This window comes from Sciurus carolinensis, chromosome 8, assembly GCF_902686445.1.
Source record: "Sciurus carolinensis chromosome 8, mSciCar1.2, whole genome shotgun sequence".
Classification (NCBI taxonomy): domain Eukaryota; kingdom Metazoa; phylum Chordata; class Mammalia; order Rodentia; family Sciuridae; genus Sciurus; species Sciurus carolinensis.
Window position 1 is genome coordinate 19854227 of NC_062220.1, and position 12828 is coordinate 19867054.

Genomic DNA, 12828 nt, shown 5'->3' on the forward strand with positions numbered 1-12828 from the left:
TTTAACTTTGGCTGCGTTCTGTTTGTCCTTTGATATCTAGGGATATTGGATGGAGATTTATCTGTAGATCTGATTAGTTTCATGAAACCATAGCCATTTTGGGGCCACCAGAAGTAGCAGGGTCCCAGAGTCACTGCATTCCCTGGAGTTTAGGAATGTGTTACATGGTCTCCCTCCCAGCCCACCAATCTTGAGATGCAGGAGAGACAGACACATAATACTTCCCTGAGTCAAAGTGAATGCTTAAGTAAGGTCAGACATCTACACATTTATATAGAGAAGGGAGAGGAAGTGGGAAAGACTATTTCCCATGGTGCTAACATGCATAGACCTGGGATAGGTCTATCTCTGACTGCAAGGCTGTTTCCCTTGGGGGACCAGAGATTATACACACTTCCTGGATGCCCTTCATGCAGTGAGGTTCAAAGGAAAGGCCCTGCCCACGCTTGGGTCTAGAAGCTTTTTCCATTTTGTGATCAGGGAATGTTTACGTCTCCGAATACAATTTTTCTCCACGGGCCTCTCCAGGATGCAAGAGGTTTGCCCAATTTGTGGAGATCTCAGCAAACGTTAAAAGGTAGAGGTGATGGCTAGATTTGTTGTATTTAGTTCTGGGAAACCTGCATGCTGATATATGGGTTGAACTTTGTTCCCCACAAATATGTTGAAGCCCAGTACCTCAGGATGTGATCTTATTTAGAAAAAAAGGGTCTTTGTTTATGCCATCAAGTTAAGATGAGGTCATTAGGTTGGCATCCAGTTGTATAAGACTTCAGTACCATCTCAGGCATGCACAGAGTGAGGACTATGGGAGGAGACATAGGCAGCAGGCACAGGACACTTCTGGGGCTACCAAAAGCTGGAACAGGCAAGCAAAGTTCCTTCCCCTATAGATCTTGGAGGAACACAGCCCCCTTGCCAACTTGATTTCAGTCTTCTGGCCTCCAAACCTGTGAGGCAATAGCTTCTGTTGTTCTAAGCCACTCAGTCTGCAGCACTTTGCTATGGAAGTCCTAGGTGCTTTGGGGATTACCAAGCAGTTCCCCAGACTCATCTCCTACTAAACACCAAGCAGCATGCTAACCACTTCACATATATTTTCCTCTTTTGGTCGACAAGTTTAAGTAGATTAATTGCTCAGGGGTGTGCCACTAAAAAAATTGATGGGACTAGGGTATGAACCCAAGCTTTTCTGGATCTTGAAGTCAATATTCTTAATTGATACTGTCCTCACCTGTCAAGACAACTTAAAAGTAGTGCCATTTGCTGGCAAACAAATCCCTAATTCTTACCATATCCTCCTTCCCAATGTATCTGGTTTAGGCCAACTCAGAAAAACAGTCACTCTGTGTTTTGCCAAAAAAAGTCAGTTTTTAGCAAATGTCCTTAAAAATTAGAGTTGGCCAAATTCTAGCAGTTTGGATTCCCATTTTAAGTAGCAAGTGAGAAGAGTTCTGACTTTCTGAAAAGGAGAAGAATGTTTTAATGAATGCACACATTCTGCTGTCTTTTGCCCCTGCCTCCGCCATTTTATTGGCTGGGGGTATCATGCCATTTGTCCCTGGGGTTTTGGGGAAGGGGAATGCTCAGAGGGAAGGGCAATAGTGAATATCTGGCTCCAGTTCTCTCCTGCCAAGAACAAGGACATTTGGGGCTCAGAGAGTTGCGTGTGTGCAACAGGAGTGTCGAGACTTTCCCAACCTGCGCGATGGCTTCGTGCTGCAAGGGCACCTGCCAGAGAGCACAGTTGAGCAATGGGTCCTCACTAGATGACCCCTTCTGCTTCAGGAGTCCAATGTACCTAAGCCCCTGGGCCTTAGCTCACTCATTAAAAAGCTGTGTGAACACAGTCTTTCTCAATTCAATTTTAGGCAGATCATAGACGTTTAAAAAAAAAAAGCTGTGGAAACTATCTACACAGAGACTACAATGGTCATGAAGTCAGCTTAAAACTAGTTTTTAAAAATGGTGTAGATTGTATGCATTTTATGTATTTTCTCCAAAACCACCCAGGGTTGTGATGAGCTGTGGCCTTTGGTGGGGTATTACTGAACGATGCTTCACTTTTTAAAGAGCAAAAGTAGAAAGCTTATTTGCTTGTGTTTGGAGTGAATGTGGTCCTTATTTTAGTATTTAATTATTTTCTCTCTGATAGCATATGAAGTAAAGGGGAGTAATTTGGAGAATCAAATTCTAGAAAAGGGGAGTAAAAAACAGTTCCTTGTAAACATCAGTGCTACAGCTTGGATCTGGGACTGTGCCCCAAAGGCCCAGCATTACAGGCTTGGTCTCTGGGCTATGGCACTATTGGGAAGTGGTGGAACCTTTAAGAGATGGGGCCTAGTGGAGGAGGTGGTCATTAGGAGCATGCTGCTGCGGGGAACTGGACCCTAACCCCTTCCTGTCTTTCTCTCTATCTCCCAGTGGCCATGATGTGACCAGGCCTCCTCTACCACATGCTCCTACCATCCAACATGATGTACTGTGCCACCCCAGGCCTAAAGCAACAGGTTCAAGTGACCATCAACTGAAAGCTCAGACCCCATAAGCCAAACAAAACTCTCCTTTTAAAAAGTCATCTCAGGCATTTTGTCTCAGTGATGGAAAGTTGAGTAACAGTCAGCAAACAGTCATGGAAAAATAGAAACAAGACACAGAGAGCCCAGTTAGCAGGCAGAGCTCAGCCGGAAGGGCTAGGAGCTCAGCAGAACACGGAAGGAACATTCATTCCAATCAATGGCTGAGAGAGACGAGGATTAGAATACAGTTATAAGGAAAAGTGAAAGATCAATGAGAAAAGCACCATATTTTCTCTACAAATTTGTTGTCTTGAAACTTCTTCATAAGGTGATCATCCTTACCACTTAGTTTTGTTTAACATGAGTTGCTTTTAATAAAAAAATAGTCTTAAAAACAGTAGAAATTAGTGTTTATAAATCTAGTAACATAGAGCAGATAATATCAGGCAAAAGAACCCATCGACCACCTACTTGCTTTCTTGATTTTAAAAGCAGAAAAGTATTTAAAGGCAGAACAGTGAGGAGGACCCAGCTGTGTTTCTTAAATATAAACCTAGTTACAACATCACAAACAAATGTCACCCTGAGATTTTCACTTATGAAGTTGCATCACATCGTAGCGTGTTTAAGGATCCCTGCCCAGCTCTATTAAGAACATATGTTCTCCCTAAGTAGTTCCTTTGATATTAAATTTTAATTGGGAAAAGTAAGATCATTTAACAATAACTTGCACTGGCTTTGTGCTTAATGTTTTTCTGTACACTTTAACTGGTATTACCAAGCTGGACGTCCTTGCTCACCCTGTGATTTGTACAGAGCAGGCATTAGCATGTCCATTTTATCAGCTTTGTTGCAGCAAGTTGAAGTGACTTTGTGAAGGGGTCACAGTGCTAATTACAGATGAGAATCAAGATCTTGCGACTCCATCCACATAAACCTTTCCTTCAACCTCCAGGTTGACCCCTGTATCCCATAGCCTGGGTGGTCACTGGCTAGCAGAACTTCCTAAGCTCCTCTGAAGGAAGGGACCAGAGAACCAAGATCATGTGATATGGTCAGTGGTTTTCAAACTTCAGTTTGGGACCTGTTTACACCTTATGAAATCTATTTACTGGGTCATAACCAGCATTTGAAATGAAATAGAATGGTATAAAAATATCAGAGGAGGCTGGGTGTGGTAGTGCACACCTGTAATCCTGGCAGCTTGGGAGGCTGAGGCAGGAGGATCGCAACTTCAAAGCTAGCCTTGGCAACTTAAGTGAGCCCCTAAGAAACTCATGGAGACCCTATTTCTAAACAACATATAAAAAAGGACTGGGGGTGTAGTTCATTGGTTAAGTACCCCTGGGTTTAACCCCCAGTACCAAAAAAAAAAAAAAAAAAAAAAAAAAAATCAGAGGACATCATACACAGCAAGGGTGAACACTGTTTTGAGAAACGTAATATTTCTATCTCTATCTAATTAATGTATTTGTTTCAGAAGATTATAGGAAAAAAAGCAAATTGAGAACAGGGATTATATAATGCTAATCATGGATCTATACTGCTCTGACTGAAGCCACACTCCTAAGTGGACTGGACTATGTGTGTGTTAGATGGTAGGTATATGCAGATGATCGAAGAAAGGCTTATGCAGTGGCTGGGAGGATAGAAGCTGAGATAACCTCGAGGTCAGAGCCTGTACTTTGTTCTCCTCTGTTCTTAGTTCCTAGTACAGTAGGGCTAACAAGCACAGGAAACCCTCAATGAATATTTGTTGAATGAATAGATGGAAATGAACAAAGTTTACAGATTTTTTAAAAGACTCCTCTTAAAAATTCAATTAGGCTTGGAAATAAATCCAGGCAGCACTACATTTATGGAGAGCCTCTTCCAAAACTTTCATTTGTAAATTGGTTTTTGGAACTTCAAACACCATTACACATGGTAGTTGGGAACTCAGGCCAGCCACCCAAGATATGTCAGAAGCTAGTAGAGAGAACTGAAGTTGTATTTCCATGGGAAAAGGCATCCTAACTGTCTAGTTAGGAATTCCAGAGGCAAATCAACTTCCAGAGGACAGCAAAACTCCTCCCCTATGCTCCATCCCTCTTGCCACTGGTAGAATCAGCTCTGCAAAGCTATTTTTGACGGGCTTGGAGAGATGTAAGAAGCAGTGTGAAGTAAAGGCTCATTTCAAGTATCAACAGGTCAAAGGTAAGGAGAAGTAAAAAGGAAAAGCAGTGCAGACGGCATCAACTGGGTCACCAGATACCTTATCCATGTACTGGGCCATTTATAGGAAAGACACACACAGAAAAGTCTAGAACTCTTCAATAAAGATTTGGAAGGACCACCTCTATAATCACTGCAAGAACAAACCTTTAGAGGGTACCCAATCCATGCAAAGAACTATGACCTACTTTTTGGCCATTTTCTTGTTTTTTATCCATAAACATTAAAGTTTTCACTCTTCACCAGATAAGAGGTCCAGAAAACTCAACCACATAAAACCTATCTTTGAACCCAAAAGTGAACACAAAGGGCCAGTTAGGCAGGCAAACCAGCAGTCACAAAATGTACTTGGCTTTGTAAGAGAGAAGGTCCTTCTAACTGGACTATTGATTTTTACTTTGAATATAATATTAACCAACAGGTTTTCTGGCATGCTTGGCTACAGCAGAATAGAGTGGAACACTAGAAAAAAGTGTATTAGTAGCTACTAGAAGAAATAAAGAGCATCAATAAGAAGACAGAAAACATCACATAATAATCAGACCTATCTCTGGTGGGTATCTTATTCTCTGAGGTATCATGGTTTTGATGTATGACTGAAAAAAAACACAAAACTGTTCATGGTGATGAATCTGAGCTATTGGAAAGTATCTCAAATGTACTATAATACTTAAATTTAGGAGCAAAATAGTTGGGCATGGTGGTGCATGCATGTAATCCAGTGGCTTGGGAGGATGAAGCAGGAGTATTGGAGTTCAAAGCCAGCCTCAGCAAAAGGGAGGTGCTAAGCAACTCAGTGAGACCCTATATCTAAATAACACAAAAAATACGGTTGGGGATGTGGCTCTGTGGTTGAGTGCCCCTGAGTTCAATCCCCTGTACAAAAAAAAAAAAAAAAAAAAAAAAAAGGAAGGGAGCAAAATAGTTTCTATTATAATTATTATCATTTACAAATTTAGCATCCTGGAAAACTGGAATGCTACATTGCCATATCACACTGGATAAACCATGTATTCCTATGCCCTTTACAAATCTGAACATTTCTGTGTGTATTTCTTCGGTCACTTCTGCAGAATCTTATAAAGTTATGCCAATCATTTAATTATTTCTGGGCAATGTTTTCAACTTAGTTCCTTTGGAAAACAATGGGGTGAACTAAATAATTCCCCCTATGTCCTTGATTCCATAGACTTAAAATTTATATCCCCTTCCATGTTAGTGACAAAAAGTGACACAAGAACAAAACTTTGAACTTTCATCCTGAGGATACTTATAAGCATCTTATTTTTTAAGAAATGTAACTCTTAATGGACTAAAACACAAACATTTACAGGAAACTCAAAATCTAGACTCAAGTAAACTTTAGCAGGACTATGGGGAAAGGATAAAATAGCAGTGGAAAATAGTCAACAGAATCTCTCAGTGACCTTACTAAGAATAAATTAAATACAACTTGAAACCTAAAGAACTGAGTAGCCATTCACACCTGCTCTTGAAAATAACATGGCCCCTTGTGCAGGTCTTGGCATTCAGGAATTTTAATGTGCCTCATAAAAAAATCACTGCCAATCGTGTTCTGTAGGTGATGAAACTGAGATAAATTATCTGACGGAAATGCAAAGGAATTCAGAGTTCATTTGGTCAGGCACCTGCTTTAGCATTTAGTCTGGTACTTCATGCAAAACAAAAGGTGCAGAGGCTTCGTGTGTCAAATGAACTGAAATGAAAAGTGTAAATGTAGATGAAATGAGTTTAATTTCTTGAAGCCTCGGAAACTTCATATTTTTCTAGTATGGGGCATCATTCTGAATGCTGAAGATTCAAAATAGTTCCTGCCTTCAAATGAGTTGCCATCAATCGAGAGAACAGACATGTTCTCCACTAGCTTTAGCACAAGGTTAATAATAAAAGAACGGACAAAGAGAGTGGATAGAGAGCCCAGGAACTGAGGAAGGTGTAGGGAGGAAGGCAGCATTTGATCAGGGCTTTGAAGGAAGTCAGAAGCAGACATGGAAAGAGAGTATTTATTCCTCATGCAGGGAGTAGAGTGAGCCAAGAGGTGGAGGTGGCTTGTAGATGATGAATTTGGGGAATAGTGAGAGGACAGTTTGGCTGGAGCACTGGAAGGTCAGGATGGGAAGGAATATTGAAGGGAGAATGTGGAGAACTTTGTATATTGTATGAAGGAAAGTGGGCTTTATGCTCAAAGGTGGAGATGGTGTGTGGGGGTAGATGGGAGGATTGGACTGGAAGGGGACAGAGTCTGAGGCCAGGGGCCAGATGTGAGGAAATTACAATCATCCAGGTGGAAAGCAATAACTGCTGAAATTCAGGAAGTGACAGAATGAGTGGAGAAGAGTGAAAGATGGAGAAAGAAAACTGATGGAACCACAGGCGTGTTGAAGTGAAAAGAGAGCCAGGGCCAGGTGTCCAAGGGGAGCATCTGGGAAGGAAAGAGAGTGAGATATATGTTTTTCCCAAGCATTCCGGGCTCTGCGGCAGACCAGCTGTGAGATCTGGGCAAGCCCTTTACCGCCGCTGAGCCTCAGTTTCCTTGTCTGAAATAAAAGCATTCAACAAGATCAGTGGTTTCCTGAACCCTTCCATGGAGATCTAGGATTCCAGGGACATTTTGGTGGAGAGGACAGGAGTGGGGGAGTTAGGAGTGGGGTGGAATGTGTGCCCTGGGCTGGAATTGGGCAGTGTTGTGAGGATCCAGAGCTCTAGAACCAAAACGTATTTAACCAGAACATCTCCTCTACATGATAGGATTCCCTGTAAAATTAAATTGGATTTTTAAAAAGTGTGATAAGCACTGGACTGTACAGATAACCTCTCAAGTCCCTTAGGCTCTCATACTTATGCGATCACACAGAAACTTTATCCAAGAGGTCTGTTAATATAATGGACGTGGGCCTCATTTTCAGGACCCCATTGAGCTCTTCTGTTTATTTGATTAACTGTTACACAAATGCTTGGAACAACTGGAACAACAATTGTCATTCTGAATCAGTGCCAAAACTCTCAAAAATGGAAAAGTCTTACTGAAAGCCCATTTGGTGTGGTTACTCCTGCGTGGTACTTTTCCCCAAGACCCAGTAAGTTTTTCAAACCTCATAAACGCCAGTGTGAAAACGGCCCTGGCCGGGGAGTACAGAGACATGGCTTCCCCACGGATGGTCGTCTGACTTGGGGTAGGTCAGTTAGCCCAATGGACTCCGTTTCCTCCTCTGTAGAACGGGAGCATTGCACCAAGCGATCCTAGAGGCCCCTTCTGGCTTTCACATTCCAGGGTTTCATGATCTCAAAACTTTGGAGCCTGTTATCTGAACAATTCCCTGATCAATAGCATATGCTCTGGGTCTTGTTTGGTCCCAGTCAGATGGTCAGTATAGAGGGCTCCAGGCTGTTTACTTAGAGATTGGGCAATGCGAAATCTCTGCGTCCTGCAAATGGATCACTCCGAGGCAGAGAGGGCTTAGGTCTAAATTAACAGCAGATCTTTAGCAACACAATGCTTTGCAGATCAGCATGTGGACTGGAGAGACCCGTGCCCAGGTGTAAACCCCAGCGAAGGCGCCCTAAACCTGGAAACAGGGAAACCAGAAAAGCAGAACCGACAGGCAGCTGAGACCTCAAAGTTTCAGGCAGGTCTGGAGCTCACACACTGGCCTTGCTTCCCGTCCTCCTGCCTCCTCTCCCCTCCCACTCCCACAATTTTTTTTTTTTTTCTTTAAGCCACATTCTTTTGTTTAAAAAAAAAAAAAAAGTTAGAAAGAAAGAAGAGAGAAATCCAGGAGGTGAAGTGCGGACTCACTGGGAGAGCGCGGCCAGGCTGCGTCTTCCGTGGGACGCGGATCCACCGAGCATGTCCGCAGCTGGGCAGGGGCGGCGGGCCGCGGAGGCACCGGGACCTGGCCGGTTTGTCAGGGCGTGGGCCGGACCCGCGGATGGGCCCTGTCATCTGCGACTGAAATGCAGTGTGCAGGATGCTCCAGTGTCCTCCCTTTGTGTTAACACTTTGGTCTGTCCCTGTGACGAAAGTCTGGGCTTGTCCTCAGCCAAATCTACTCCTCCCCACCCTTTCCCTCCACACAGGATCATCAGAGAGCTGATTGTTATTTTTTACTGTAATCTCTCTAATAGAAGCCCATCAAATTTAGATTCGAAGGGCACAAATTGCCTGGAGATTTCCAGATCCTTACTGCGGCGTTTTAGTGGCTGGAATCTCCAGTAGCATTCCTGAGGAAGACTTCATATCCTTAACTATATGGAATAAGTAACTACCCCAAGGGAGGGAACTAGTCAAAGGAAAAGATGCTGATGCCTGTGCTGGCCTTTTGGAAATAGTCGATCATGGTATTATTATACGCAGACACAACCCAGTTCTGACAAGATCAACAGAAATCGGCCCACCGAAAAGTTCATCCGGGTGCCGTTCTCAGGCCCTCCTCCTGAGTTCTGTTCTCAATTAGCATTGATGTAGGCGGCTTCCAAAGCAAACAGTTCCCACTGAGAAATCAAATCTGAGAAACTCTTCTTATCCCTTTTATCCAGGGAGAGATGCATGACATAAAAATGCAAACCAAATGCGAAGGACGAAGAGACACGGATTCTTCTCAGTGTTGGGCTGAACTGTACAGGGTGTTTGGTGCTTGCACTCATCTGAGAAATGAGAGCAACAGCCTGCCTGGGAACGTGTTGGAACAGGGTACACATCTGCCCTCTGCCCATCCATGGCACTCAGAAGATGATCTCACCAGCCAAGGTGGGCAAAGGAAGCTGGTCTGCAACAGCTTGGAAGACAAATAAATTCCAGCCCCTGAGGAGGGGGTGTTGTTGATTCTATCTGGAGATGACACCGCTCTCGCCTTGAGTTATGAATGGTTCCTTCACCTCTAAGGAGCAATGAACACACTGGTGCTGGAGGACCTATCTACTACTTATGGGACTGGCTTTCTGTCAAATGAGTAGAGCAACTCAGATCCTCACAATGTAGGGTTAGGTTATTCTCTTGGCAAATAGCAGAGGCAATCAGTCTCATGCTGCCCATTTAACTTTTTGCCCTTCAATTGCATATTAAATTCTGTAGGCAGAACTTTCCCCCTAAAGAGGTCTATTCCCCTAACCTCTAGAAACTGAGGAATATTACTTTATCCTGCACAAGGGAGTTTGCAGATGTGATTAAACAGAAGACATTGAAGTGGGGTGGGGGATTACCCTGGATTACCAAGGTGTGCAATCTAATCATATGGATCAGAGAGACTTTTCTGCTTTTGGTCAAAGGGAGATAGGGCTACAGAAGAAAGGTTGGAGAGATACAACTGTTGCTGGATTTGCTGATGGGGGACAACCCCCCCTCCCCCCCCCCCCCCCCCCGCCACTCCCAAGCCCAGGAATGTGACAGCCCAGTCATGCAAGAAAGGGCCAGGAAATGGATTCTCCCCTAGAGCCTCCAGAAAGGAATGTGACCCTGAGGACACCTTGATTTCAACCCGGTGAGATCTGGGTCATCCTTCTATAAACCTGTAAATAAGAAGTTTGTGTTGTTTTAAGTCACCAAGTTTGTGGTTATTTGTTACAGCAGTGATAGAAAACTAACATATTTGCTCATGATACTCATTTGACCTTGGGAATAAATTTTACCTGAGAACACCCTTCTCCTCTTAACCCCCCTCCCACTCCAATACTGAGATGGGAAGTATAGTTTTGTCATGTTCAGAATAGGGTCCAAAATGGAATAGCCTAGAAGAAAATCTGTGGTTTTCTAGGCCAGTAGTCAGCCTCTCGCCCTTTCTCTCCTTCTCTCTTTTACACACACACACACACACACACACACACACACACACCTTGCCCTCTATAGAAGAGAGTTAAGAATGTAGTAATCTTCTGCTCAGGTGCTGATATTCTGCCTCAGGTGAAGGTCTGCAGAAAGGAGATGCACCGCACTGTTTCCCCCTGGTAGAGACAGGGAAAGGGAAAGCTCATGCGTGCTCTCAGCTGGTCCCTTGTTATTAATGCAGTGCATCTGGGGAGTAGCTATCTGTCTCCAGTGTGCAACAGTAAAACTCACTGGTGTCATAACTCATGCCACAGTACTGACATAGAAATAGAAGTGGGTCTTGGACCTCGATCAGACACCAGCAGAGAACAGGCAGAGCATGGAGGCCAAAGATGGGCAGATGTGATGCAGGGAGAGGCAGGAAGATAACAAGTGAATCAGGAGCAGTGAGCAGACTGGGTTGAGCAACAGCTTCCAGGTGGTCCTCTAAGCCAGGGACTGGGGGTGGGGACAAAGTGAGAGAACTTTGGAAAGTGTTCTGCACAGGCGTATGTGATTTCACCGTGTGGTGGACACTGGATCCAGCTTCCAGAGCAGGCATCTCTGAGAGCTGTACTAATGAGACCATTCTTTGGCACTGTGAATAACTGGGCAAGACAGTGGGTGTCACACATAGGATGACACTTCAGGACTCCGACTTGGGAAAATAAAAATCGGGGCCACACTCAGAATACTTATTGCATCCCTTCCTTCTGGATGCTTTATTGTTTAATTTTTCATCAAAGGGATTCTGGCCTGGGAAGGTTTGATGGAGGTCAGTGTGATAGAAAGGAACAGCTCCCACCACAGGGTGGTCCTTTATTAATAAAATATGATTTTAAAAATAACTTTATTTCATGGAGGTAGAAGACTGGACCACATGATCTGTTCCAGACTTCATAGTCTGCAATAGTTGTTTAAGAACAGCTTCTACTTCGGAGCAATTCCCTAGAGAAAAGAGAGGTATGTGGGAAACACCATATGCACTGCACTAATGCACTTAAGTCACACACACACGTGCATCCACGCATACCTGCACATGCATATACTCTCAAAAACATGAAACACACATACATGCATGCACATGCACATATGCAAACACACGCACATGCAATACACATGCACACACACAGTCATTCATTTTCTGCAAAATTCACTTAAATTTACTCACAACAGTTTAAACAATTTAAAGGGAATTTTTGAAAAGGCTCTTAGAGCTCTATTTTCTTATGAAGAAATTCATAAACTCCACCCTTTTAGGCAAGAATCTTGCCTAGACAGCAGCTCACCAAGAGATGGCTAGAAATGAAAGTAAAGGGTTTAACTACATATTGGCATGCAGACTGTCCTCCTTTCCACTGGCCCCTTCTAATATTTCTCCCCAGCTGATGGCATTGCCCTTACAACGGCACTGAACGTATTTACTTAAACTATATTGCGTCAAACTGCTCAACGACATTGCTTATTAACAGCCTAAGAAACGGCCTCAGGAAATACTTCTCCCTTTCTGCATCCCCCCTTGCAGAAATCATATACACTTCCCTCATTCCGCCTAGGAGTAACTGCTTTACCTTGCCTCTCCTCATTGCGTCTCTGCAGCTCCCCATCTTCCTTAGGAGTATGTGGTGGCAGGTGGAGGGTGGAGGTCATGTGGGTTGCTGTGGATCGTTACCCTCATCCTTCCAATCTCCCACGTCTTCCAGTGTGACTTCCGCCCTTCACCAGAGTCCCTGTGGTCTGTGCTAACACTGTTTTCCTCACTATTCTTTGCTTCTTCTGTCTCTAGGCCTGTAACAAGGGCTTGGATTTCTACACTCCTTTATTGCCTTTGTGATGGCAGCCATATAGTTTTGTCCCAGCATGCTCCCCACCCTCTTAACGTTATTTAAATATTATTGCAAGCAAGTCACAGCACTGAGTGTTGTGGGGGATACAAAAATAAGAAAGGTAGCCTCAAAGGGAGATAAGAGATGTACACAAATGTTCCACCGCAAGCTGGAAAGTGAACAGTGCTCTGAAAGAAATAGAGTTGAAGCACTTAACTTCAAAAGGTGACATCCTGTGACCCAGGCTCGGGTTTAGTCACTCTTGCTCTCAGTTTGTTCTGTTATCAAGCTAGACTTCCTGTTGCTAAAATAGAAAGGCACTTCTGTCTCTTAAGGATGATATTAAGTCATCCTTTAGCCTTGTCTGTTCTAGGCTAGATCCCAATGCCCATTTCCCACCCTTTTAATATAACAATTCTTTAAATGGGACGCAATAAAAGCTTGGCCA

The 12828-nt window shown here is 43.6% G+C and overlaps 1 protein-coding gene across 8 annotated transcripts in view; it reads right to left on the reverse strand.

The window, feature by feature from the left end:
• The window catches only part of Cald1 (caldesmon 1), a 202572-nt gene that overhangs the window by 60075 nt on the left and 129669 nt on the right, over window positions 1-12828 (reverse strand). The window contains exon 1 of one of the 8 annotated variants that reach the window (XM_047560470.1): window positions 8551-8782. The exons of the other annotated variants lie outside the window; for them this stretch is intronic. Coding sequence (XP_047416426.1) covers window positions 8551-8603 — 53 coding nt within the window. The 5' untranslated portion in view covers window positions 8604-8782. Of the gene's footprint in view, window positions 1-8550; window positions 8783-12828 lie in introns of those variants that run through there. 8 annotated transcript variants of the gene reach the window in all.